Consider the following 23,161-nt stretch of genomic DNA (forward strand, 5'->3'; position numbering starts at 1 on the left):
TCTCCACCGCGTTGAGATCAGACGAAGGCACCTAACACTCCGTCGAGACGACAGCGACCTTTCAGTCCTGCTCCGGGGATTCGAAAACAAGGGGTCTTCTATTCGGGGATCCTGCCAGCACCCTACGCAGTGGCACATGAGTAGCAAACTCTGGCAGTATTTTCTCCAAGATGATGTCGAAAGCTTCAAGCGGTTTCTGGCAGAGGCCTCTAGTTCCCGTACACATTGGAAATCTACAACGCCCACATCTTCCGCTTTCACATCCACAGGGACTGCCACTCTGGGAGTTTCTCCAGGCTCATTCTTGAAGAATCGCCCACCTACCTCATCGTCCCCAAAGCAGCTGCCGGATAAACACCCTTCCTCGTCAACGCGGAATGCGCCAATTGCATTAACCCGTGCTGATGTCAATACCAAGGACCAATATGGTCGCTCGTTGTTGCACCTTATAGCCTCGTCGCAGAAGGAGCATGCGATTGACTTTGCGACTGCGTTGCTGGAGGTGCCGTCCGTCGATATATATGCGCAGGATTTGGAGAGTGGATGGACTGCGCTGCACCGAGCGTTATATGCCGGGAATGTGACCATTGCACACGCGCTAATTGTCAGGGATATTCGCGATGCTACTGGTTTTAGGATGCCTGGTGGAGTTCACCATCCCTCCGGTGGCCTTATTAAGATCAAGGATCGCGAAGGGAACAGTCCCTTTGATGTCTTCGGGGCGACCATTTTACCCCGTGATATCGTCAACCGGTCTTCGGAACATGAATACACATCAGACGAGAAATATTCCGTGTCCACCGATTCTTCTGTCGCATCCGAATCTGATCACGATATTGGGGGAGGCAGAGCAAGACCTGCAGTAAACTTATGTGGTGACGAGGTATTCACTTTTGGTAGCAATAAAAATCTGAATCTTGGACTGGGAGATGAAGGCGATCGCCAATTTCCGGAACGAATCGCTTTGACCCGTCCGGACCATTTGCTATACACGTTCCACCGCGAGTATGAAACTATTCGTGCCGCGCGTACGGGATCGGATCCCAGCGCTGTGCATCCTGATATAAACTCTGTGACCGAGATACCCACCTTGGTACGGGCCCGGCCTATTAGCTTCAGACAAATTGTAATGTCTAAACTACACACCGGAATACTTACGAATGACCCAGTGTCAAATTTGTTTATTTGCGGTTTTGGTCCAGGAGGGAGATTGGGGACTGGAGACGAAAATACAAGGTTCAGTTTCGTTTGTATCGAGGGAGGCGGCCTTGCGGGAAAGAAGGTCGTTGCTTTGGCTTTGGGACAGGACCATTCTATCGCCATCAGCGAACAGGGAGAAGTGTTCTCATGGGGAAGTAATAAAAATGGCCAACTGGGCTACACTCTTCCCCAGACGAACAAAAAGAACGATGTTCCTATCCAAACCATCCCACGACAAATCTTCAACCCTTTCAAGAAAGAAGCCATTATCGGCGCAGCAGCATCATCTATCCATTCCGTTGTATTTACCCCCACAAGTTTATACACTTTTGGTAAAAACGAAGGCCAGCTAGGCCTTATTGATGCTGATGCCCGTTCCCTCGAGTCGCAAACGATTCCTCGACGAGTAGGGGCATCGCTTTTCAGCTCTCCCATTGTTATGGTTTCAGCCATCGACCGAGCCACGAGCTGCCTGCTCGAAAACCATGAGGTCTGGGTCTTTACGCACTATGGTTATTCAAAAATAGTTTTTCCGCTCGACGGGACCTCGAGCTTCATAAGAGACAGCTTCATGTCGACCAGATACGGCTCATCGACCAATTACATATCCAAAATTACATCTGGTGGCAATACTATATGTGCCATGTCGAGTTTTGGTGAGGTTTATACAGTTAACGTTAGCCGCAAGCCTGATATCAGTTCTACGGCCTCATCTACAACCAACCCAGCCAAGATTCGTAACTCGCTACCCCAACCGTCTCGTGTGTGGTCTATCAAAAAGGTCCACATGGCCGTCCGAGATGTTGACGTTGGTCAAGATGGGTCGATCATCATATGTACCGAATCCGGATTCGCCTGGAGGAAGGAGAAACTTGCAAAGATCAAGGATGCCGACAGTAAAATTTCAGGAGAGACTCGGTTGAAGGATTACAAATTTGTTCGCGTTCCGGGCCTTTCCCGCGTCGTGGCTGTTAGGAGTAATGCGTATGGAGCTTTTGCAGCTGTCCAGCGTGGGTGCAATGTGGCAAGAGAGCAAATCTGCGTTGACACCTGCATGCTATGGCGTGATTTAAAGCCCCTTTCGCCGTTTGATGGTATATTAAAGCAGGGAGATTCTGACAGCCGTACGTCAATGTCTATGGATGTTATGATCGGGGACAAATACATCAAACCGTGCAACCTTGAGTCGGCGATTAAGTCTACCTTGGACAACGCTGCTCTCTCCAACCATTTTCTCAATTCGATCGTTTGGGTATCCACGACATCTTCAGATGTACGAATTCCCGTTCACGAGTTTATACTGGCTGCTCGTAGCTCGGTTTTGAGGCGAGCATTCTCTGAGTTCCGCAAGACGTATTATTATTCCATCCTGGACGTCTTCGGCATTGAGTATGACAAGAACGGACATATCACGATCAAATTCAATGACGTCGATTTTCTATCCATATTCATTTTGGCTCTTTATTTGTATACTGAGGAGATCTATGATGTCTGGACGCTGGCACGGCAGTCGCCATCACAGGCTGCAGACTACAAACGAGTTCGAATTGAAGTCTTAAAGATATCTACGGTGCTTGAGCTTCAGGCTCTTGAGCGTGCATCGCGGTTAATGACGTTACCGCATAAGCGCTTAAATTTAGATATGGAGCGAGCGTTTAAGGATCCTAATTTCTTCGAAAATTCCGATGTTATTATTGAACTTGATGGCGGCGATATGAAAGCCCACAGCCAGATTTTATGCAAACGCTGCCCCTTTTTTGATGGTTTGTTCTACGGCAGAGCTAGTGGCCGCTGGTTGGCTGGCAGGCGCGCTGGCTCGCCCGATTCCATAGATCCTCTTCGGATCGATTTGAAGCACATCAGTCATGACATCTTCAAGTTCGTAATGCGTTACATATACGCAGATACGGATGATGAACTTTTCGAACATGTTAAGTTGAATGATTTGGCAGACCTGATTGATTTGGTTATTGATGTTATGGCCGTTGCGAATGAGTTAATGCTGGACCGCCTCGCACAGATATGCCAAAAGTTGCTGGGCCGTTTTGGTAGATATCCTCTGTCCCTATCTGCTCGAGGGGGACGTGCTAACTTCTTCAGTTAACAATCGGAATGCATGCCACTACTTAAATGCGGTTGCACCATGTTCGGTGACGGCATTCAAGAAAGCTGCGTTGGAATATGTTTGTTTGAATCTTGAAACCATCCTGGAAAATAGGTATGTACCAAATTTCACTACGTGAGTGTCATTTCGACTCATACGTTGGCTTATTCCCCATTTAGACTTCTTGACGATCTGGATGACGAGCTCTTCCGTGAACTCGATGAAGTTTGCCGAGCAAACCAACTAAATTGCCAGCCGATATCCAGAGGTCGGAATTCCGAGGACTACGTCGCAGAAAGGTATCCGGAGATTGTCCCCTTCGTGGGGCAGGATAGACAGCGACGGATTGATTCAATGAGACTTCGGACCCGTCGGCACGAGGACGAATTGCGTGAGGGGAAATTCCGCCAGGGTTCAGTGGAGAAGGGCATTCCATCTTTACCACTTGCTCGTAAGGCTATCGCGCCTGAACCAGCGTATAGGGGGGCAGAGCCAAATGTTGAGGAAAACACCGTCCTGAAGTCGAAACAATCTACAGGTGACTTGATTTTCCAAATGGATGACGAAAATTTGCCCTCTGATGATCAGCCAGAGGGGAAATCCCCTTCCAGGATTGGTATTTCCCAGCAATTACAAGGAAAATTTGATCATGGCGATTCCAGAAGACATCCCTTGCATGCTGTTGAAAAAGCAAACGATCCCGGATTAGAAACGTACGCACCGTCGCCGACTCAAATTGGTGCATCTACACCTATGGCAAAATCTCAAGTAAGAGCGTCTATAGGAGCCCCTTGGAGTTCTGTTGGACCTTCAGGTTCCAAGGCTGGCTTGAAGGATATCATGGCAGAAGCCTTGGGATCCTATTCATCGGGCACAGGCTTGAATAAATCGTCCCGATGGGATGTGCCCGCAAGTAAACTCACTGCATCAAAGCTCTCGCAGAGAGAACGCAAGAAGCTCCAGTATCAGCAAGCGCAGGAATTGTTTGCAGAACAAGAGGCATCTAGATCAACGCCCGCATCGCCCTGGCAAACTGTCAACATCAAATCGAATTCATCACTAAAAACACAAACAGAAAGCCACTGTCCACAAAATGTCTCCGTGCCTACTCGCACTCCCTCCAAGGTACCGATGACATTGCGGCAAACCGTTTCAGGCGCCCGGTCACCGCAAAGTAGCACACCAACACCCCCTAAACAGAAACAACATGCACAAAGCCCTGAAATAGTGCCCTCTTCATTAACCAAAGCCTCACCCCGCCCCATCACCAAGAAAGATTTCGTCCCACGGAGTTCCCTTGGAGCTATGTCAACCCACACAACAACGCTAATCCAACCCACACCACGATCACTCACCTACAATATCACCCCTCGGAACAAACCCGACCAACAACAACAACAACAACAACAACGATACATTTACTCCTCACCCTCCCCCTCTACCAGCCAACTCTCTCTTGCCTATATCCTCAAAGAGCAGCAGAGCGAGAAAGATGAGCTCCGCGAATCAGTCACTGCCAAGCACAAATTGCAGGATATCCAGCTTGAGCAGGAGTTTCAGGAATGGTGGGATCAGGAAAGTAAGCGGGTGCGGGAGGAGGCGGAGAGGGCGGAATTGGCGGCGAAAAAGGATACGAGGACGGGAGTGGGGAGCGGAAAAGGACGGTGGAGAGGTTGTGATAGAAATGGCGGGGGTGGAAATCGAAATAGATCCACGGGGCGTGGACCTGAGTCTGGGCCTGGGAAGAGCAAGAGTCCAGGTCAAGCCCGCTCTGACCGGGAACGAAGGTATGGTGGTGGTAGCGTAGGAAATATTTCCGATGCCTTAGCCACGGCGGCGAGCATTGAAAAAGGGCCTTCTGCTTCTCTAACCCAGAATACTGCGAACCAGGATAGTAGGAGATCCTTTCCTGATCGTGGACGTGGAGGTAGTCGCTGGCAGGGCCATGGTCATGGTCATGGGCCCTCTATAGGGGGTACGAGAAGCGGCCTTGGGAACGGCAAAGAGAAGGAGAGGGTAGGGTCGTCGTCCTAGAATCTGTGCCGGTGTTGTTTTTCCTAATTTCAACTCATACTGTGTGTTGCTACGCGATCCTTCTTTCATCTCCATTTTTGTGTATATTTGTTGCCTATATTTTTACTGTCAATTTGGTCGGGTGGATTATTTCATTCAGTTATATATAACGGGGACATATTGGATAGTGTATATTGTTAACGATATAATGAGGGTTCATTGACCAACAATGACGCAGGACAATCTCAATTTGTCTAGATGTGATCAGCAAGTTGATGGCGTGATAGTTCACATTAGCGATGATTGTGGCCTTATTTATCACTGAAAAGTAAGTGGGGATGGAATTGTGGATGAACAGCTTACCAATTCTACTCCGTGCAGATTGTCGAAAATAAAGTGGACACATGCAATGGATAGCGGAAATGGGATCAAGGGTCGGGCAAGCGAATTTACCAACTAAAACAGATGCAGAAACATATTCACAACTCAGGAAAAAACGCTACACTGTCAACGATCTCCACCCCACCCTGTTACCTGATTAATTTCCATCCCCACTTCCGCCACGCCCCTCACTACGCCCACCAACGAGTCTGCCCAACCCCCCTGGCCCCGCTGCATCCTCTCCCTCCTCTCCCTCTCCGCCTCAGACTCCAATCTCTGACCTTCACCCCTAGCCACAATACTCGCTTCCTCCCTTGCACTCCTGGCCTCCTCTAATCCCACAACCTCCCCATCCCGAGCCCTTCCCAACACCGACCTCTTGATAACAGGGGTGAACAGCTCTAGCCATGCTGTCTCACTAAGCCCACAGGCATACTCATCGTCATACCGCGCATACCAGGTGGCTGTGATAGGCTCATAGCGTTTCTCGAGCAGCCAGAGAAGCGGCCAGGTAATTATCCAGAGTTGAAGGAGCACGCAGGCCCACCAGACGAGGCTGTGTGTGCGCAGGTTGTTAAGGAGTGAGGGTGAGTAGACGGTTAAGTGGGCGTTGTGTGTATGAATTTCTATGCAGATGTGACCGCGGTAATTAAGGGAGCGGATTAGGGTTGTGATGCCCTTGTGGAGCACGGGGTGGTTCCAGACTTCCAGAGCGCGGTGAAAGGTGAAGCTGATTTGGAGCGTTTAGTTTGGGGTATTTGGAGTATTTTCACGCCCTTTCTTCCGTGCTTCTCATAGATATTCTATCATGCCAAATAACGGGAACGGAAAACTTACGACTTAACTCCCGCCTTATCATTGCAGAATCGTCTGCACCATTCCTCCAAATCTGGTCCGTCACTCCCCGAAGTCAACCCCTGGCCCTCCTCAAGATCTGCGTTCGTACCAGAACCAGCAACATGGTCCTGCTTCTTATTTTTGCTCCCACCTTTGCTCTTTAATCTACCTCCCCTGTATGTCTTCCTTCCATCGTTATCTTGCACAACCTCCACAAACCGACACCGATTCCCCAGCTGATCAACATCCGGCAACACAGAGCCGACGCAGTTAATGCGAAAATCAAAATCGACCACAGTATCCTTGCTGGATCCCTTGTTCGACCCAGAATTCTTGTTCGTGACCGTATGCGTGCCCTTAACGACTATAATGGGCACAGGCGGACGGTCTGCTTGAAATGTAACCAGAGAACAGAGCGCCTCAGGATTCTGGGAGAATTGCGGCTCGAGGGTCACCGTGTATGTCTTCTTGGCGCGAGAGGAGGATATCACACGCCCGCCAGGGACTTCGTAGGGGCTCACCAGGCGCCCTACGGACGAGAGATTGTTGGTGCGTATGGGGGAGCGGGATTGGGGGATTGTCAGAGTATCATCATCTGTGTAAGCAGGTGGGTTATCTTCCGGCTCCACGTCCTGATATGTCTGGAGGGAATGGGCCGAGGCCGAAGATGGGAGAGGCGAATCGTCCCTGAACGGACGGTTGGGTTTGGGAAGACCCATTGGTTTTTGTGTGAAGATGAAAAAAACCGTTAGGTGTCTCCCGGGACGCCAAAACACGTATGCTCTTCAAAAGCAAACGCTCTCTGTGGTAGACAGAGAGCCGGGTAAGTGATCCAACTAAATTCCAGGCAACCCAATTCCTGAAATAGTAGTGTATATGGAAGCCTAAGAATATACCGTAAATGTATCCTAACCGAACAACCGCAAGTTCGTCGTAAAGGCAAAACTGCAAAATATATATATATATATATAGAGGTATCCCAACGCAGCATCAACACACGACGGATATAACGTCAAAATGAGTATAATATCTTAGACGTGTGAACGGTAAGAAACAGGCACCCCTCGCGACTTTATAGGAGGACGAGCCTATCGCCCCCTTCCAAGGCTGCCAATCCGCATTTTAGCGACCAAATATTCTAGGCCCATCTTAACAGTCCTCGGCGGAGTGTTGGCAGCCTGCATCTAGGCATGAGACTATCCACCTATTCGTCCATCTTCGAGTGACAGAGCCTCATTGCGGGGCATGGGATGGTGTTCGTCAACTAGTTAGTCGCCGGTTAGGGCTAGGATTGATTCAGGGGCAGGGTGAAGTTTCGCTGCGATGCCAGACTATTTTATATCTTTCATGCTACTTACTGTCAGCAATATGCAAACGGCGATCCTCGGCTATTCTTAACAGTTGATGAATTGTTTGCCCCCTCTGACTTCCTATCCGCGATCACGGAGTATAGTAGAAGGTGACTTGTTATAGGATCGAGAGCAAGAAATAAATACAAAACTTTGAACCTTATAACGCATCACTAAGTACATCCATCCTCAATGCATTTCAGTTGCCAGTTCTCTGGACAACATTATGTGTTAAAAATCACTAATTACTTTGCAGGCAGAATGTGCATTCATTTGAGGCTTCGACGAAATTATATTGATGAAGACCTAACTAGTACAGATGGATATAACTAAGTCTTTAAAGTGATAATTTCCCTGATATGATTTGAGCATATTGACAATACTATTGATCACAGTATATTGTTGAAATGAAACAACTCTTCAATAGCACATGTTCAAATAATTAAACAATAAATATATATCTCATTCCTACGAGGATAAATAAGAGGTAATAACTTATTCATGTGCCATCTCAGAAATAATAGCTCCCCAGGTAAACACCATTCCAAGGAAGGATAAAGAGTGAAAAGCCATAAAAACCAAAACAAGCCAGGCAAGGCTGGGCAAATAAGAAACAGCTCCCGAGAAATAGGAAAGCCAGAAAAGGCGGAATTGGGAAAAAAGAGCGCCACCTTGTACAAATTCAATAAGAAAAGGAGCGCGAAGGTTGTAGCATGTCATGTAAAAATGGGAAGGAAACAAGGGTACACCAAGAACAGCCGCTGTAAGCAAAAGGAGCTATCGTCGAGTCACGCTCATGTGAAATATACATTGATTAAAAATGAAAGAGTGTAGCGGGAACACGAAATGGAATAAATGACAAAAGGGCAGAAACTCCGCCACCAATCAATCATCCGCAACAGCAGGCTCACGGCTATCCCACATCCGCCTAATCAGCAGCTCGACATCACTGGGTCGATATGCGCCCTGTCCATCACCACCAGCGCCGCCAGTATCATCATCAATCTGAACCTCATACATATTGCCATCCGCAAGGGCAACGGCGACAGAATTATGCCGCTGTGGTTGATTCTCTATATCGAATCGGTCACCCGGTTCATCCGAGTCGCCGGTGCGGCCTGAATCCTCTGAGCTGCGGAGTCGTAGCTGGCTGGTTGACTTGGGCACTTTGCTTAGAAACTGGCTGTTGACGGTGGGGTCACTGTCGATGATTCGTGAGGATGAAGGGGGACGTGAGATGTTCCCGTTATTAGTGACGAGGTTCGGGCCGGTTGATTGGCCTTGAGGTGTATTATTGGTTTTCCCGTTGGTCCCGGCTAATTTCTCAAGTCTAAGGAAGCTCTCTGCGACAGGCTCTCTGAAACGGCGTACTACTGAATATTCCATTGTATATTTGTCATATGTCTTACGGGTTCGTTTCGCTTCGTGATCCGTATTTATTCCTGAGACTCCACCCGTTCCCATCATTGCCCTGCGGCCATCTCTGGCACGGGAGTTGGATGGTCGGGATTGTGTAGCTGCCATAAAAGCCGGCTCCAATATAGATGATGGCGCTGTAGGGGAAGGGCCAGATATAGAAGGATCCGGCAACGAGGTAGTAAGAGCCGCAGTTCGCTGTAGCCACAGTTTCTGCTGTGTACGCGAAGGAGGCTCTGGTTGGCGTCCGCGAGAGCTTGGGCGTGTGGAACTTGTTGTAGTCTCCGGAGACGGTGGCGTGTTGGGGTAGTAATGAGGGTGGAAAGATAATGGGGTGTTGAGGTCAGAATCGGGGGTGGCTCCAACATTGCCATTAGAGCCATTGATGATGAATCTGGATACACCTCCTTCGATCGATGATGACGTTCCATGCGGATTAATAGATGAGCTGCTCCCAACTGTTGACCATTGTCCGGACAGCTCAGAATTGCGGACATGGCTTGAAGGAAGGGCTGATGGAGGATGGGCAGTACGGACTGCTGCTGGCGGCGTTGCGGTAGCTGAGACGGATGATATGGCAGGAGGAACTTTGGAAGAATGTGGGTGATGGAGGAGACGAGAAGCGATATCGTCCTGGTCAAGTGCAGTGGGTTCCCGAGAAACCCCAGGATCGGAGCCGCTAGTACGACCTGACGTCTGCTGACGGCCTGGAGTCTCATCTGCTTCATCTGTAGTATCGGTGGTTTCTACTTGAGTAAGGGGAGATTTTGTCGCAGGGAGCGTAGAATTAAGACTATTATCAGTGCCCATCTTGTTCGTGACCACCGAATTGTGTCTTGTGCTCTCCGGAGAATAAGAGCTAGTGTTATCTTCCCACTCGTCGTCGTCGTCGTCGTCGTCGTCATCCGAAGTCGCAAGCTCAAAACCAACAGTCTTTTTCTGTCCAGCCTTGTTGCCTGCTCCTGCTCCTGCTCCCGCCTTTGTTATCGCATGGGGTTTCTTCAAGAGAATCCCCGAAGCAATCCGCAACGCGGGAGTAGAGAGGTTCTTGCGTATTGCGGGATTCGTGGCGTGGCCAGCTAGCGAAACTATTGAGCCATTCCAGCGTACGTTTTGATGGCTAACACGCGGGCTCGTCGCAGGAGAAGCGGACGCCGACTTTTTGTGTTGGTGGTGTCTCAGCGCAGGTCCAACTTGGGTGTCACCTTCCCCTGACAAAGTGTGCGCAGCAGCGAGTCTCTGAAGTCTGTTAATGTTCTTCAGCGACAGATTGCGCACATGCATATGCGGTCGGTGCGAAACAACTACATGTGGCCGGTGAGGTTTGTGAGTAGAAGCTTTATTGGTGTTATGGAGGTGCGGGGAGCCAGCTTCGGGTTGAGGTGTCTCTCGCGGTGGCACGGACGAATCTGGTGAGGCTTGTTGCTGGAAGGGTACGGAACGCTTATTTGAGGACGTCAGGCTATTCTTTGACGGCATGGTGGGGCGGCAAGGTGGGAGAATCAGGGGTGGTTATTTGCTGCACAAACGCTCAGCCGTTTATTCTAGGCAACCTGCCAGCGTCATAAATGTCGCCACAGCCGGGTTACTTTCGGTCGTGCTATAGGCTGTAGGACAATGAGACTCGATTAATGAAGTTTTTGGATATTCCACTCGCGACGGACACGGCTTATAACGGCAAGTAATTGGGTGGTGATGGGGCGATTTGTGCAATTATGGCCGAGACGATCAGCAGGTGCAGCAGCGGGCAATCTCCAATCCGCGCAAAGGCTCTTAAGTAGCAGCGTGTTATTATTTCACTATCAGCAATTCGAACCACAACATGGAATGGTTGGAAGGGGAGGGTCTGGCTGGGACTGGGCTGGAACTGGTCTGGAACTCACCGGACAGAGGAGGATATAATCCGAAGAGTACAACAAATTCCAGACCTGGAGGTTGATGTCAAAAAGGCCAATGCCATGACAAAGCAACACCCGTAACTTAACTTCACTTGTTTGAACTGGCGAGCGGGAGGCGGTGAGGGGCATCACGTGGGGTGACAAGGAAGGGGCCCAGGGGTTTGCCTAGCTAGATACAGTGAAAAGCTTAGTTGAAAGTTAGTCAAGAGCTTAATTAACACTTAGTTAAGACTTAGTTAAAAGGATGCCTGAAAAGTATGCCTATAATAAAAGTAGCCATATGAAGTTGAATCAATCAGCTGCTGTACGCCGATTGCCCAATATTAACTTATTCAATTCTTTTAGCAGAGGTATGCGCATGATTTAAATGATATTTTTTAAAGAAATCTTGTTATGAACGTATTAAAACAGGGTTGCTTCCTATATAATTGAGGCAGGTTAGAATCCTGTTAGTGCCATTGCATAATTGGCCCTGGAGCCATTAAATGTTTCTCAACTATTTAACACTCCACGCCACCAGGAAACCAGGAAGCGAACCAGCTCAACAACAAGACTATCTTAGTATACCCTTTTTATTCAATCAATACATCCAATAGCCAAACCATGCCATACACACATACTTACAATACCAACCAACAGAAAAAGAAAAGGAAAAAAGAAAAAAAAAAAAAAAAAAAAAAAAAAAAAAAAAAAAAAAAAAAAGGGAGAAAACATTGCATTTTGCCACATCTCAAAGGAAACCCATAAGCGCAAAAAGGAGACAACAGCAGAAAGAGCATAAGCTTCAGGGCAAATGGGAAGCACAGGAGATATTAACTTGTGCATGGAAAATGGTAATTCACATTTGGCTAACCATATCGCGGAAGGCAGCGGGGGAAACCACATTGGGTATCAAGAAAAAGGGGGGGGAAATAGTGATGGAGAAAGGGGGCGAAACAATGGGTTAAAAGTACAGCCAACGCCGCATGTGTCTCACAGGTCAATCAATTTGGGCTCTTCAACCGGCTTTGGGGTAACTTGCTGCTGTTGCTGTTGTATCTGCTGCGGCGGCTGTTGGGATAGGTACGACGGGTCCCCATCTGTAGACACGGGGACAACGGTGATATACGATTCATTTGCAACCGGTGGCATGTATTGCGGATTCGTTCCCGGTTCAGGTTGGGGCCAATTATTGTAGGGATTGGACAATTGAGCTATGCTTTGCGTAGGAGTTTCATAGGACTGGGCCTGGGGCTGGGACTGGGTTGCTTGGAGCTGAGGATGGAATTGTGCGGGGGGAGGGACGTCCTGTGATGGGGGGAGGCTTTGGTGCGGCGGGTTCGCTTGTGGGACTGTTTGCGATGGCTGGAATTGAGAGTCTTTTCGCATTATGGGAGATGAGGGTTGATACGGGTGATCGGATCCAGGAACGTATTGCCCTGGAGCTGTTGGGGGCTCCTGGCCGACCGGAAGAGTGACCGGTTGCGCGAAATAGTAACCAGCAGGCCCAGGTTGGCCGCTAATTTCGGCTTGTCCAGGCTGCACAGGGTGTCCCTGAGGCATGGAATGGTTCTGGTATTGAACTACGGGATTTGTAGGTGGCGGAGAGGTGTACGGTTGGTATTCGTTCTGACGGTCCCATCGATCATTTTGCGGGGGATTAAAAGGCGTTATTTGTGAGTGAGGAACACCTGAATGCGGATCATACCCGGAGCTCACTGACGATTGACGCTCACGAGGACGATATTGGCTAAGAGGAACGGCTTTTTCTATAGGCGCTGAGCCAAAGTAAAAGTTCTCCGCACCTCCCCTGGCATCGGTAAGATTCGGTGGGATGGATGGATACGCAGTTGAAGCAGGCTGGCTAGGTGGTAGATACTTGTAAGCGCCTAGGGCATGTTGTGCGTATGTGTTGGATAAACGGTCTTCGAGCATGCGATCGTAGTACCGTACAACCGTTGATAACTTGGCATGAAGATCAAGAAGGGTATCTAGGTTAAATTAGAACGAGGCTTGCAGATGGGGCATTCAACCGACGTACCGTGTTTACTCATTGTTTCCCCATAAGTACGTGCCAATTTCGGTCTTAGAGCGCCTATGCTTTCATACAGTTCCTGAATTTGTGGTTCTCGAAGGATCGTACCTGGTGGCTGGTGTTGCAACCGATCAACAAGCGTCGCGAATAAATTAATATTTTCCGCTTCCACTGCGCTAAGCTCATAGTCTTTCTTTGGCATGAGAGCAGCTGTGACTGCAGGTGTGGATGAATTTGCAGCGGTCGTGCTCTTTAAAGTTGCTGCGTGTTTTTTCTTCTGTTCTTCCATGTCCCTCAATGACGCCTCGATGGCAGCTCGCAGATCTTGATCCTCATCTTCGTCTTTAGAAACCCCGTTCGATCCAGCCATCTTTGGCTCCGTTACAGCGGGCTTGGGTTGGGGAACATATCCAGCACCATCGTGAGGCTTTACGTCCTCAAGGCTCATCTGAAGCGCACGCTTGAGGTCCTCATCAAAGTCTGACTCAGCTCTGGCACTACGGGGTTCCATTGGAGGAGAAAGGGGCCTGAAACTGGAGCCAGATTTATGATTCCCGGATTGGTTTGATAAATTCGAGGGATTGAAAGATTTAGATGTTAATTTGGCGTAGCATCCGTCATCGACTCTTACAGCCTGCATGATACCCAAATGGGGAAGGGGAATGGTTTTGCTTGAACATTGCGCATCAAAGACATTACCGCAGTTCCTGCAGTGATGTTTCCGATTCGTGAATGTAAAAGCAGTTCGACATCGCATACAGACATCCGAATCTATCCATTCGGGAGGCTTTGGGTTGGTTAGAAGAGATACATCCATAGAATCCTAATCGCCCAAGGGGTTGTACACTTACAGCGCTGCTGTCAAGCATGCTGCTTGCAATGTCAGTTTTCGGTGGAAACTGATAACCTTCCCTCTGCAGACCCCGATAGGTTTCTCCAATGTACGATAAGTCACTTCGTGTTTGAGTAGCCAACGCCCATGTCTGAATGACCTCTAGTATTTTCATCTTCACTTCGCCATTCAGAGTCGCAGGTCCGGAAGCTCTAAGCAACGAAACGAGATTATCCATGAATTCACGAGAGGCGATTTCCGCGAGAAAATGTTTCCCTCCATTTTTGACACATGTATCCGTCAACTGGCAATCGATTGGAGGTAAGCACAAAGGTAAAACACACTGGGAAAAAGTGGGTTAGGGAAATTCAAGATATCGATCGAACCTTTAGAGTTGCTAGCTGTATATTCGGGTTCCTGCTCTCCAACCTTCTTTTCAGCGATCGCATAGCATCTCTAGGCTGTACACGTTTTGAGCGGATGATATCTGAAATTTCCAGGTTTGCTGCAATATCCTCTCTTTTGCTTATGTTAGCAGGCTCCGTCATCATAATATAAAGAATCAGCCGGAGATTAGGGTACATACAGAGAGGAGGAAGTTGCCTTTTCTACCTGTTCATCGAACGGAGAGGTAGAGCTAAACCAGCCCGCCATGATGGCGGTAGTCTATTGAAATTGTAACTGCAGAAGCTCTCCAGGAGGCGGTGGATGGTGGTAGATGGCAATGGACGGCGGTAGAGGGTGGAAAACTATCGCGGTGCGTGATGATGTTGATAGGCAGAACGAGAACGCAACGAGTTGTGGGCCGGGATAGTGAGATCCGTCGGGAAAGCGTAAGCTCAAACGGAGGGTTTTGGAGTGACGTCGTTCAGGATATGAGCAGAACTTCCAGATGAACTTTCCGCTCTGAACTGACCTGTGTGTAATGTGAAACTAAGTGGTGTGATTAGGTCGGTCAAGGCGGTGGTCTTGGACATCAGTGTGATTATTTTGACATTGAAAGGGGGTTTGTTTCTGATATGGGGTTATTTATGTTTAGTTATAGGTAGTTACTGACTTGTGGCAGTTGATGTCAGCTTTGTTCAGTTGACGCTCTTTTCGCCGCTGCCTTGAGAAAGGGAGTTGTCATAACTTGCACTTGTACTGTACCGTACTGTACTGTACTGTACCATATACGCAAATACTTGTACCTGTGATACGATATTGCCAACCGCTTGCAAACACGCAGTTGCTAAGCCATCCTTGATGGTATGTAACCGTTTTGTCACCGTATGGTCAGAGTCCAGCCAAAACGCTATAAATTACCTCCTGCTTCCCTCCCAAGATCTTTTTCTAAAGGTAGGTATGTACATGTTTGTCTGCATCTGACAAGAACCCATTCAACAAGGCCTCGCTATATGTCTGGATACCTTTACATTCCCATCAAACAGATTTTAACTACAGTCGTTTAGCCCATTCCGATCGCTATCCCCCCGTCGCTTTGCGCCTCTTCTGCCTCTGCTCTGCCTCTGCTCTCCCTCTGCTCTGACTCTGCTCTGACTCTCTCTGACTCTCTCACTTTTGGAGAAAGGGAATTCTTCCCAGTTGCTGCGGGCGTCTCTCACCACGAACCGTTTTTGCACAGTCCACCGCTGTCCAATCTCCCTAAACGTCAACCTTCCCGAGAATGCGACTCTGCTGTAGTTATAGGCGGATACTGTAATATATCTAATGCCGTGTGGCCTCCCATGCTCCGGGAACTGGCTAGGAAACACTCTCAACCGTTCCCCGAAGCACCAGCATCATGTGGGGACAGGACAATTTCCACGGGGAGCTTCCCTATCGAAGTAACGAGGGTCCTTACCCTGGCTCGGAACCTGCTTATGGATTTGGTAATATGGCTGCGTCTTTAAATATTGATGAAGGGGCATCTGTAAGTTGTGCCTAATGGAATGGCGGTTGGGTAATGAAGTGGGAGATCTATCCGGATGAACCTGCGGCTGACAATCCGATCATCCAGCTGAATGAACTCCTCCGTATATCAGAAAATTGCATCCAGAGTTCAAGGATATCTCTTGGGAAAGGCCAGCTAGTTGTGGCTTTCAATAATTATCTTCGCGCTTCAGAGATCACCGTCAACACCATTCCAAAACATCCAGATTATGAATACATGAAGAGACAACATCCTGGGTGGAATGACCGCTTTATAAAGCTAATGGCTGTAAGTTCAAAGAGGGCATGAGGAGTCTGGGATGCCAGTGTCTGCAAAATAGATGCTGATGTTTGTAGTCTGTCCGATCACAAGATGAGGCAATGGTGAGCGTGAAGCAGAAAATTGATCAAGACAAAAAATCCCTAAACAATAACAATCAACAAACCACCTCATCACTGCCGAGAACACAATGTCATACACCTCCCATAGACCCGGAAACCATTGATAGCTCATCTCCCACAGCTTACTACCACACACAAACGCCAAACGGACCAACACTTCGCATGTCCAGTCCCACCAGTTTCCAAGCGAAGCCACCCAACTCCCTTATGCCACCAAGTCTGTCCATAGGTCAGCAAAAGCCCGACCCCAGATCTAAATCAGAGATTCCTTCTCGAAAACCAGTTGGTTCGACGTCAAGTGTTACAGATCCTCTTGCCCAAAGATTTGCGGAATTGAGAAAGTCGCGTCAAAATCGAAACTCAATGTCTTCTGAACAGAACGGTGACCCTCTCACCACGTCTTCCACATCTTCTCCTGTGGAACGCCCAGGATCGCGAAGCAACAGCATGACAACGCTAAGCCACCCAAACTCGAGGCCTCTTGGTCCCCGTGAGATGAACCCATCTCAAGGGGTCCCTACCATTCCACCAAAAGCTCCCTTGAATCCACCAGATACTTCACTCCCCCGCGTCCCAAGTCCGGCCTACAGCCCAGCCTGGACAGTTCTTTCACAACCTCCTCCAAACCCGCCCAGGACTGCAACTGATAATGGCCGCACTGCTTCGTCTTTTCCCGTGTCAGCTTTGAATGGACCCAACGGCAAACCCAGTGTATTTGTCAACGCAGGTAATTTAAGTCGGTCTCAGACTCCAAATGGCGCGTACTACAAGGCAGATGCACCAAGCCGCTCCGTCGACATTCCATCACAACCCACCATACAACCAGAAAAGCTATATGAATATCTCCAGAAATACGAAATACTACTCGTCGATGTCCGTCCCCGCGACCGCTTTGACGGTGGCCACATATACTCCAAGTCCATTCTCTGTATAGAGCCAGTTGCGCTTAAAGAGAATGTGTCCGCCGAAGAACTCGAAGATCGACTTATTCTGTCTCCGGACGGAGAACAATCCCTTTTCAGCAGACGTAACGAGTTTGACTTGGTTGTGTACTACGATCAAAACACACGGGAAGCGTCTTACCTTGTTGGTTCTCCTGCGGGGAGCAGCAGACCACATCTAAGGGCCTTATATGACACCTTGTACGAATTCAATGTGTATAAACCACTTAAAGAGGGCCGACAACCAGCTCTTTTAATTGGCGGCCTCGACGCATGGGTCGATCTGCTTGGGCCTCACTCATTAGCCACTTCTCAAACTGCAGCTGTCATGAGTTCAATCCACGCTCGTGGTCGATCCCAGGCCGCTCCTCGACCCCTAAGACGCGCCCCTACTGCAAGTGCCAATTCCAGCTGGGAGGTGAGGAAACGCAGATTGCGAGACTATACACCACTCAATTCCGAGGAAGAGCGAGTATGGCTTGAGAAAGCCAAAAATGAGGAGATCGACCCCTCCACCTATACCACGGAGGATGGGACTATCACTGAGGAACCTGAAAACATTGACGAACAAAAGCCGCATAGTCCCTTCGTACATGATTATGATGATTTCTTCAGAAGATTCCCTGAACCTCATGATATACGGCAGTCTATGATGGGCATAGTGCCTGGAAGTATCTCCGAAGTTCCCTTAACTGACACTCTACCACTACCTCTGTCTCTTTCTCGTCCAACTCCAGCGGTTCCTCGACCTATCTACAGTGGTGTCTCTGAGGGCAGAAATGTTCAACTTCCTCTGGCCCGTCAATCATCGGCGTCCAAAACTGCGCTGTACGCTGCTAGTTCACCAATTGACCGCATGAAACTACCACGCACCGGCCTCGTCAATATGGGATCGACGTGTTATATGAACTCCATAATCCAGTGCTTGAGCGCCACTACTCAGCTAACCAAGTTCTTCATTGACAACCGGTACCATACTCAAGTCCAGAAAAACTGGAAAGGTTCACAGGGCATTCTGCCCGGCCTATTCGCGAACCTCGTACGATCATTATGGAAAAACGATGTTGAGGTCATCCGCCCGACCTCGTTTCGGAATTTTATCGGGCGATTAAACCCTGAATGGGCCGGTAGCAGACAGCAGGATGCGAAAGAATTCTTTGACGTACTTCTCGACTGCCTCCATGAAGACCTGAATATAAACTGGGACCGAACACCGCTCCGCCCGCTGACGACTGAACAAGAACTGCGTCGCGAACAAATGCCAATCGAACAAGTTTCCACAATCGAATGGAACCGCTACTGCCACCGCGAATACTCATACATTTCCTCACTATTCGCCGGCCAACACGCCAGCAGACTGCGTTGTAAAACCTGCAGTCGCACCTCAACCACCTACGAAGCCTTTTTCAGCATCAGCGTAGAGATTCCCTCATCCCCCAAATCCGGTAGAGGTGACCTGTACAACTGCTTCACCAGCTACTGTCAGGAGGAAATGCTGAGCGGCGACGAGGTCTGGAAATGCCCCTACTGCCGTCGCGAACGCGAAGCCACGAAACAAATCATCCTCACACGTGCCCCGCGCCTCCTCGTCATTCACTTCAAACGCTTCTCCCTCTCCCGCTTCCAGCAAACACGCAAAATAAACACCCCAATCAGCTTCCCCATCACCGGCCTAGATCTCACTCCCTTTATGGTGCGGCCGGACCGCTCTCCATCCCCCGATAGCAACGCTGATGAGACCACGAGTACTAATATGTCGAACTCAGCTTTTTCAACTACCCCTCCCTACATCTATAACGCCTATGGCATTGTCCGCCATATCGGCTCTTCAAGCACCGAAGGACACTATGTGTCCCTTGTTAGAGACGACCGACGTGGATGCTGGCGTAAGTTTGACGATCAGCGAGTAACTGATTTCAATCCTGTGGGATTAAGACCGGCTGATGGCCTGCAGAATGATCAGGCGTATCTGGTGTTTTATGAGCGAGTTCTAACGAGCTAGACATGATTCTTCATTCGCGATTTTGTTTCATATTTTTTCTTGCTTGCCTTCTCGCTTTGTGTGTGTGTGTGTGAATTGGGAAAGGTAGGATAGGAGAAATGAATGAGATTGCATTGTCATATTTTTGTAATTTTTTTACTCTTTTTTCTTCCTGGTTTGTATTCCAGTTTGTGTGATTCCCAGACCTGTTTTGATATGCGGATTAAGAACCTGGGCCACCCGTATTCTATGCCACTCTTTCTTTGGGCTTCCTTGGTCAATTCAACCTTTGAGGTTCAAAGCCAAATTGATCAACGCCCTCTTCATCTTAACTACCCATATCCCATGTATACTGAAGGGTGTCTCTAACGTCATTTTACGATTCCCTCATTGCTTCGTCGATACCACTACTGCCACCTCTTTCCTTAAGCTCACTTTCCATTTTACCCCATCTCATGGCCAACAAACTTTGCCAGAGCATGTCATAATTGAGGAGTTTTGATTCCCAGATCCCCATACAGAACTCCTCTCTGCGTTTTTGCTTTTTCGAGGTTATTATCTGTGAGAATGCAGAGTCTTGCTGCAGTGGTTATAGAGCAGCGATACCCACTGTGGTATATCATCTGTGGGGCTGCTGCAAAGGTAGCACACATTTGTATTTGTATTTCAGAAGAGAGATTCGGGCAAGAGATGAGAGAGTGTGAAAGATTATGAGCTGATTGAATTACTAAATATTTGATACACTATCAACCAGAGTATATCTATTAAGTACGCTAAAATGAGTCAAAAAAGGTCTTTAAAGCACCTTTTAGAGCGTAATGAAAAAATCTGCTACGCTTTTATAGGTAGGTGATGGGATCAAATTACAGAAAAGAGACCATCCTGATTGGTGTGCATATTTCTCAATCAAGAGCTCAATGAATAAAAAATACATGTTTTTATTTCTATCCCTTCCCTCCCCTTTCATCGCTCACATGTACACAATTTCACCACAAAAGGGAAAGAGAAAGTAAATAAAAAAGGGGAAAAAGAAAAAAAAAAAAAATCAAAGAGTTCTAACTCCATATGCCTACATCCTTTATGTTTTAGAAAAACGTTTTACAGTTCATCATGTCCGCTGGGTTCATCGTCATCACCACCAGGTGCCCCACCTGCACCACCGCTGTACAACTTGCTAGTAATCGGATAGGCAACGTTGGACAGTTTCTCCTTCTGCTCCTCGAAGTCCTCCGTCGTGGCTTTCGCGGCGTTCTCCTCAAGCCAGTCAGTGGTTTCCTTTACAGCTTCCAAGATCTATACCACAAAGCAAGATACGTTAGTCAAAAATTCAGTTGATATTTATGAAGGACGGCCGAGTCTTTAAATGGGGTAATAAAACATACCGTCTCCTTATCATCTTTATCAATCTTCCCACCAAGTCCCTCCTCATCCTGCACCTGATTCTTAAGGCTGAAGGCATAATTCTCCAGCGTATTTCGTGCGTCAATCTTCGCTTTCATCGCCTTATCCTCCTCAGCAAATTCAGCCGCCTCAGCGACCATACGGTCAATCTCTTCTTGCGACAAGCGGCCCTTGTCGTTAGTGATGGTGATAGACTCCGCTTTGCCAGTGCCCTTGTCACCCGCGGTTACCTTGAGGATGCCGTTGGCATCAAGTTCAAAAGAGACTTCAATTTGGGGAACGCCGCGGGGAGCGGGTGGGATGCCAGTCAACTCGAATTTGCCGAGAAGGTTGTTGTCTTTGGTCAATGGACGTTCACCCTCATCTGGTAATTGTTAGTGGGTTTCCTAGGGGTTTTCCTATGGGAAGATAGGGGATTAGATTGGAAGGGGGTGGATTATCACGTACACACTTGGATAAGGACTACAGGCTGGTTATCAGCGGCGGTTGAGAAGATCTGAGACTTGCGGGTTGGGATGACGGTGTTGCGGGGAATTAGCTTGGTCATGATGCCACCGGTGGTTTCGATGCCGAGAGTCAATGGGTTAACGTCCATGAGGACGATCTCGGAGGCCCCTTCGTCTCCAGAGAGAACACCACCCTGAATAGCAGCGCCAAAGGCAACAGCTTCATCCGGGTTGATACCCTTGCTGGCCTTCTTGCCACCAAAGAACTCCTCGAGGAGAGCCTGGACCTTGGGGATACGGGTTGAGCCACCAACGAGAACGATATCGTGGATCTCAGACTTCTTGACTTTGGCGTCCTTGAGCACTTGCTCGACAGGTCGGAGGGTCTTCTTGAACAGATCCATGTTCAATTCTTCAAATTTGGCACGGGTCAGGGTCTCTGAGAAGTCCTTGCCATCATGGAAGGCTTCAATTTCAATGCGGGTGGACATCTGGGAGGACAAAGTGCGCTTGGCCTTCTCAACTTCGCGCTTCAGTTTGCCCATGGTCTTGAGATCCTTGGTAATATCAACGTTGTGTTTCTTGTTGTACTGCTTGACGAAGTGGCTGATGACACGTTGGTCGAAATCTTCACCTCCCAAGTGGGTGTCCCCGGCTGTAGCCAGGACCTCGAAGGCGCCGTTGTCGATGGACAGAAGGGAAACGTCAAAGGTACCTCCACCGAGATCATAGACAATGATCTGGCGCTCGTCCCCGGTCTTGTCCAGACCGTATGCGATAGCGGCGGCGGTGGGTTCGTTGACGACACGGAGAACATTGAGGCCAGCAATGGTGCCGGCATCCTTGGTAGCCTGTCTCTGGTTATCGTTGAAGTAGGCGGGAACAGTAACGACGGCGTTAGTGACGGTCTTTCCGAGGTAGTTCTCAGCGACCTCTTTCATTTTGCCCAGGATCATGGCGGAGACTTCCTCTGGGGTGAAGGTCTTGTCCTTGCCGTTAACCTCTACCTTAACCTGGGGTTTGCCATCTTTGTTGACAACTCGGAAGGGGAAATGCTTTATGTCCTTTTGGGCATCTTGGTCGTCAAATTTCCTGCCGATCAAACGTCTATAAAATGGGAGGGACAACAACGGTCAGTGAACAAATTGCTAAAATAAGATTGTGAGCGAGTAGCGGACATGTGCACATACTTGATATCAAAAATCGTCCTTTGAGGATTCGCAGCATACTGGTTCTTCGCCGCGTCACCAACCAACCTCTCATCATCGGTAAAGGCCACGTATGACGGAGTGATTCTGTTTCCCTGGTCATTCACGAAGATCTCCACTTTACCATTTTGCATCGCTCCGACGCAAGAATATGTAGTTCCCAAATCGATACCAATTACTGTAGTGAGATTACAAAAAGGAACAAAGTCAGTAAACTAATCTCTATTCATCGTTCCTCTTTAATTGCACGCAGTTCAGGAATTTTCTTGAATGAAAAAACATACCGGTTCCATAATCCTCTTTCAACGGAGCTTGATCGCCCTCTGCATGTGCAGTTCCCAGCAGAGCCAGGGGGGCAATGAAGACGAGAAGGAGGTAGAGTACAGTTGTCCAAGCGAAGGGCGAGGACGAGGCATCCCGCCTCGACATTCGAGACATGGTGTATGTGTGTGTATAACGTATGGGCCGACAGGGAAGATGATCTCAGCTGGTTTGTTTTCAAGAGAAACCGCTGTCAAGAGGAGGATATTAAGACTCTAGGACTCTCCTATTCCGTCTATTTCAACTTGTGGCAATAGGAGAAAGAAGGACGAAAACTAGGGTATCTAATTGCAATGAAAATGAATGATTGTATGTTTCCTCCTGCTGCTCTAGCTAGGTCGTCAGCAGAGATATCGGGGAGACATATAGAGGGGAAGTGGAGTGGCAATATTATAAAGAAGAAGAAGAAGAAGAAGAAGAAGAAGAAGAAGAAGAAGAAGAGGGAGGAGGAGGAGGAGTGAGGAAGAAGTTGAAGGTGAGGATATTAAAAGAAGTTCGAAGGTTGA

The 23,161-nt window shown here is 48.5% G+C and overlaps 7 protein-coding genes across 7 annotated transcripts; 2 read left to right on the plus strand and 5 right to left on the minus strand.

The window, feature by feature from the left end:
* Positions 1-136: 136 nt before the first annotated feature.
* Positions 137-5,338, plus strand: PAAG_01256 (BTB domain and ankyrin repeat protein; the record flags this gene model as incomplete). Its single annotated transcript, XM_015844286.1, has 3 exons — positions 137-3,248; positions 3,301-3,418; positions 3,484-5,338. The coding sequence occupies 3 exons, from the start codon at positions 137-139 to the stop codon at positions 5,336-5,338; spliced, it is 5,085 nt and encodes a 1,694-aa protein (XP_015701067.1).
* A 486-nt stretch (positions 5,339-5,824) lies between these two features.
* On the minus strand, positions 5,825-7,254 carry PAAG_01257 (hypothetical protein; the record flags this gene model as incomplete). Its single annotated transcript, XM_002797352.2, has 2 exons — positions 5,825-6,428; positions 6,536-7,254. 2 exons carry the CDS (start codon positions 7,252-7,254, stop codon positions 5,825-5,827), a joined length of 1,323 nt encoding a protein of 440 aa, XP_002797398.1.
* Positions 7,255-8,769: 1,515 nt separating this feature from the next.
* Positions 8,770-10,779, minus strand: PAAG_01258 (hypothetical protein; the record flags this gene model as incomplete). Its single annotated transcript, XM_002797353.2, has 1 exon — positions 8,770-10,779. The coding sequence occupies one exon, from the start codon at positions 10,777-10,779 to the stop codon at positions 8,770-8,772; it is 2,010 nt and encodes a 669-aa protein (XP_002797399.1).
* Positions 10,780-10,928: 149 nt separating this feature from the next.
* PAAG_01259 (hypothetical protein) lies at positions 10,929-11,327 on the minus strand (the record flags this gene model as incomplete). The annotated part of the gene is made up of 2 exons (XM_002797354.2): positions 10,929-11,072; positions 11,184-11,327. The coding sequence occupies 2 exons, from the start codon at positions 11,325-11,327 to the stop codon at positions 10,929-10,931; spliced, it is 288 nt and encodes a 95-aa protein (XP_002797400.2).
* Positions 11,328-12,170: 843 nt separating this feature from the next.
* Positions 12,171-14,698, minus strand: PAAG_01260 (vacuolar protein sorting-associated protein; the record flags this gene model as incomplete). The annotated part of the gene is made up of 5 exons (XM_015844287.1): positions 12,171-13,168; positions 13,219-13,999; positions 14,064-14,348; positions 14,431-14,563; positions 14,631-14,698. The coding sequence occupies 5 exons, from the start codon at positions 14,696-14,698 to the stop codon at positions 12,171-12,173; spliced, it is 2,265 nt and encodes a 754-aa protein (XP_015701068.1).
* Positions 14,699-15,827: 1,129 nt separating this feature from the next.
* PAAG_01261 (ubiquitin carboxyl-terminal hydrolase) lies at positions 15,828-19,300 on the plus strand (the record flags this gene model as incomplete). Its single annotated transcript, XM_015844288.1, has 3 exons — positions 15,828-15,956; positions 16,044-16,244; positions 16,313-19,300. 3 exons carry the CDS (start codon positions 15,828-15,830, stop codon positions 19,298-19,300), a joined length of 3,318 nt encoding a protein of 1,105 aa, XP_015701069.1.
* A 1,077-nt stretch (positions 19,301-20,377) lies between these two features.
* PAAG_01262 (hsp70-like protein) lies at positions 20,378-22,772 on the minus strand (the record flags this gene model as incomplete). Its single annotated transcript, XM_015844289.1, has 5 exons — positions 20,378-20,572; positions 20,662-21,044; positions 21,128-22,233; positions 22,317-22,512; positions 22,619-22,772. The coding sequence occupies 5 exons, from the start codon at positions 22,770-22,772 to the stop codon at positions 20,378-20,380; spliced, it is 2,034 nt and encodes a 677-aa protein (XP_015701070.1).
* Positions 22,773-23,161: the final 389 nt, after the last annotated feature.

This window comes from Paracoccidioides lutzii (genome assembly GCF_000150705.2).
Source record: "Paracoccidioides lutzii Pb01 unplaced genomic scaffold supercont2.2, whole genome shotgun sequence".
NCBI lineage: Eukaryota > Fungi > Ascomycota > Eurotiomycetes > Onygenales > Ajellomycetaceae > Paracoccidioides > Paracoccidioides lutzii.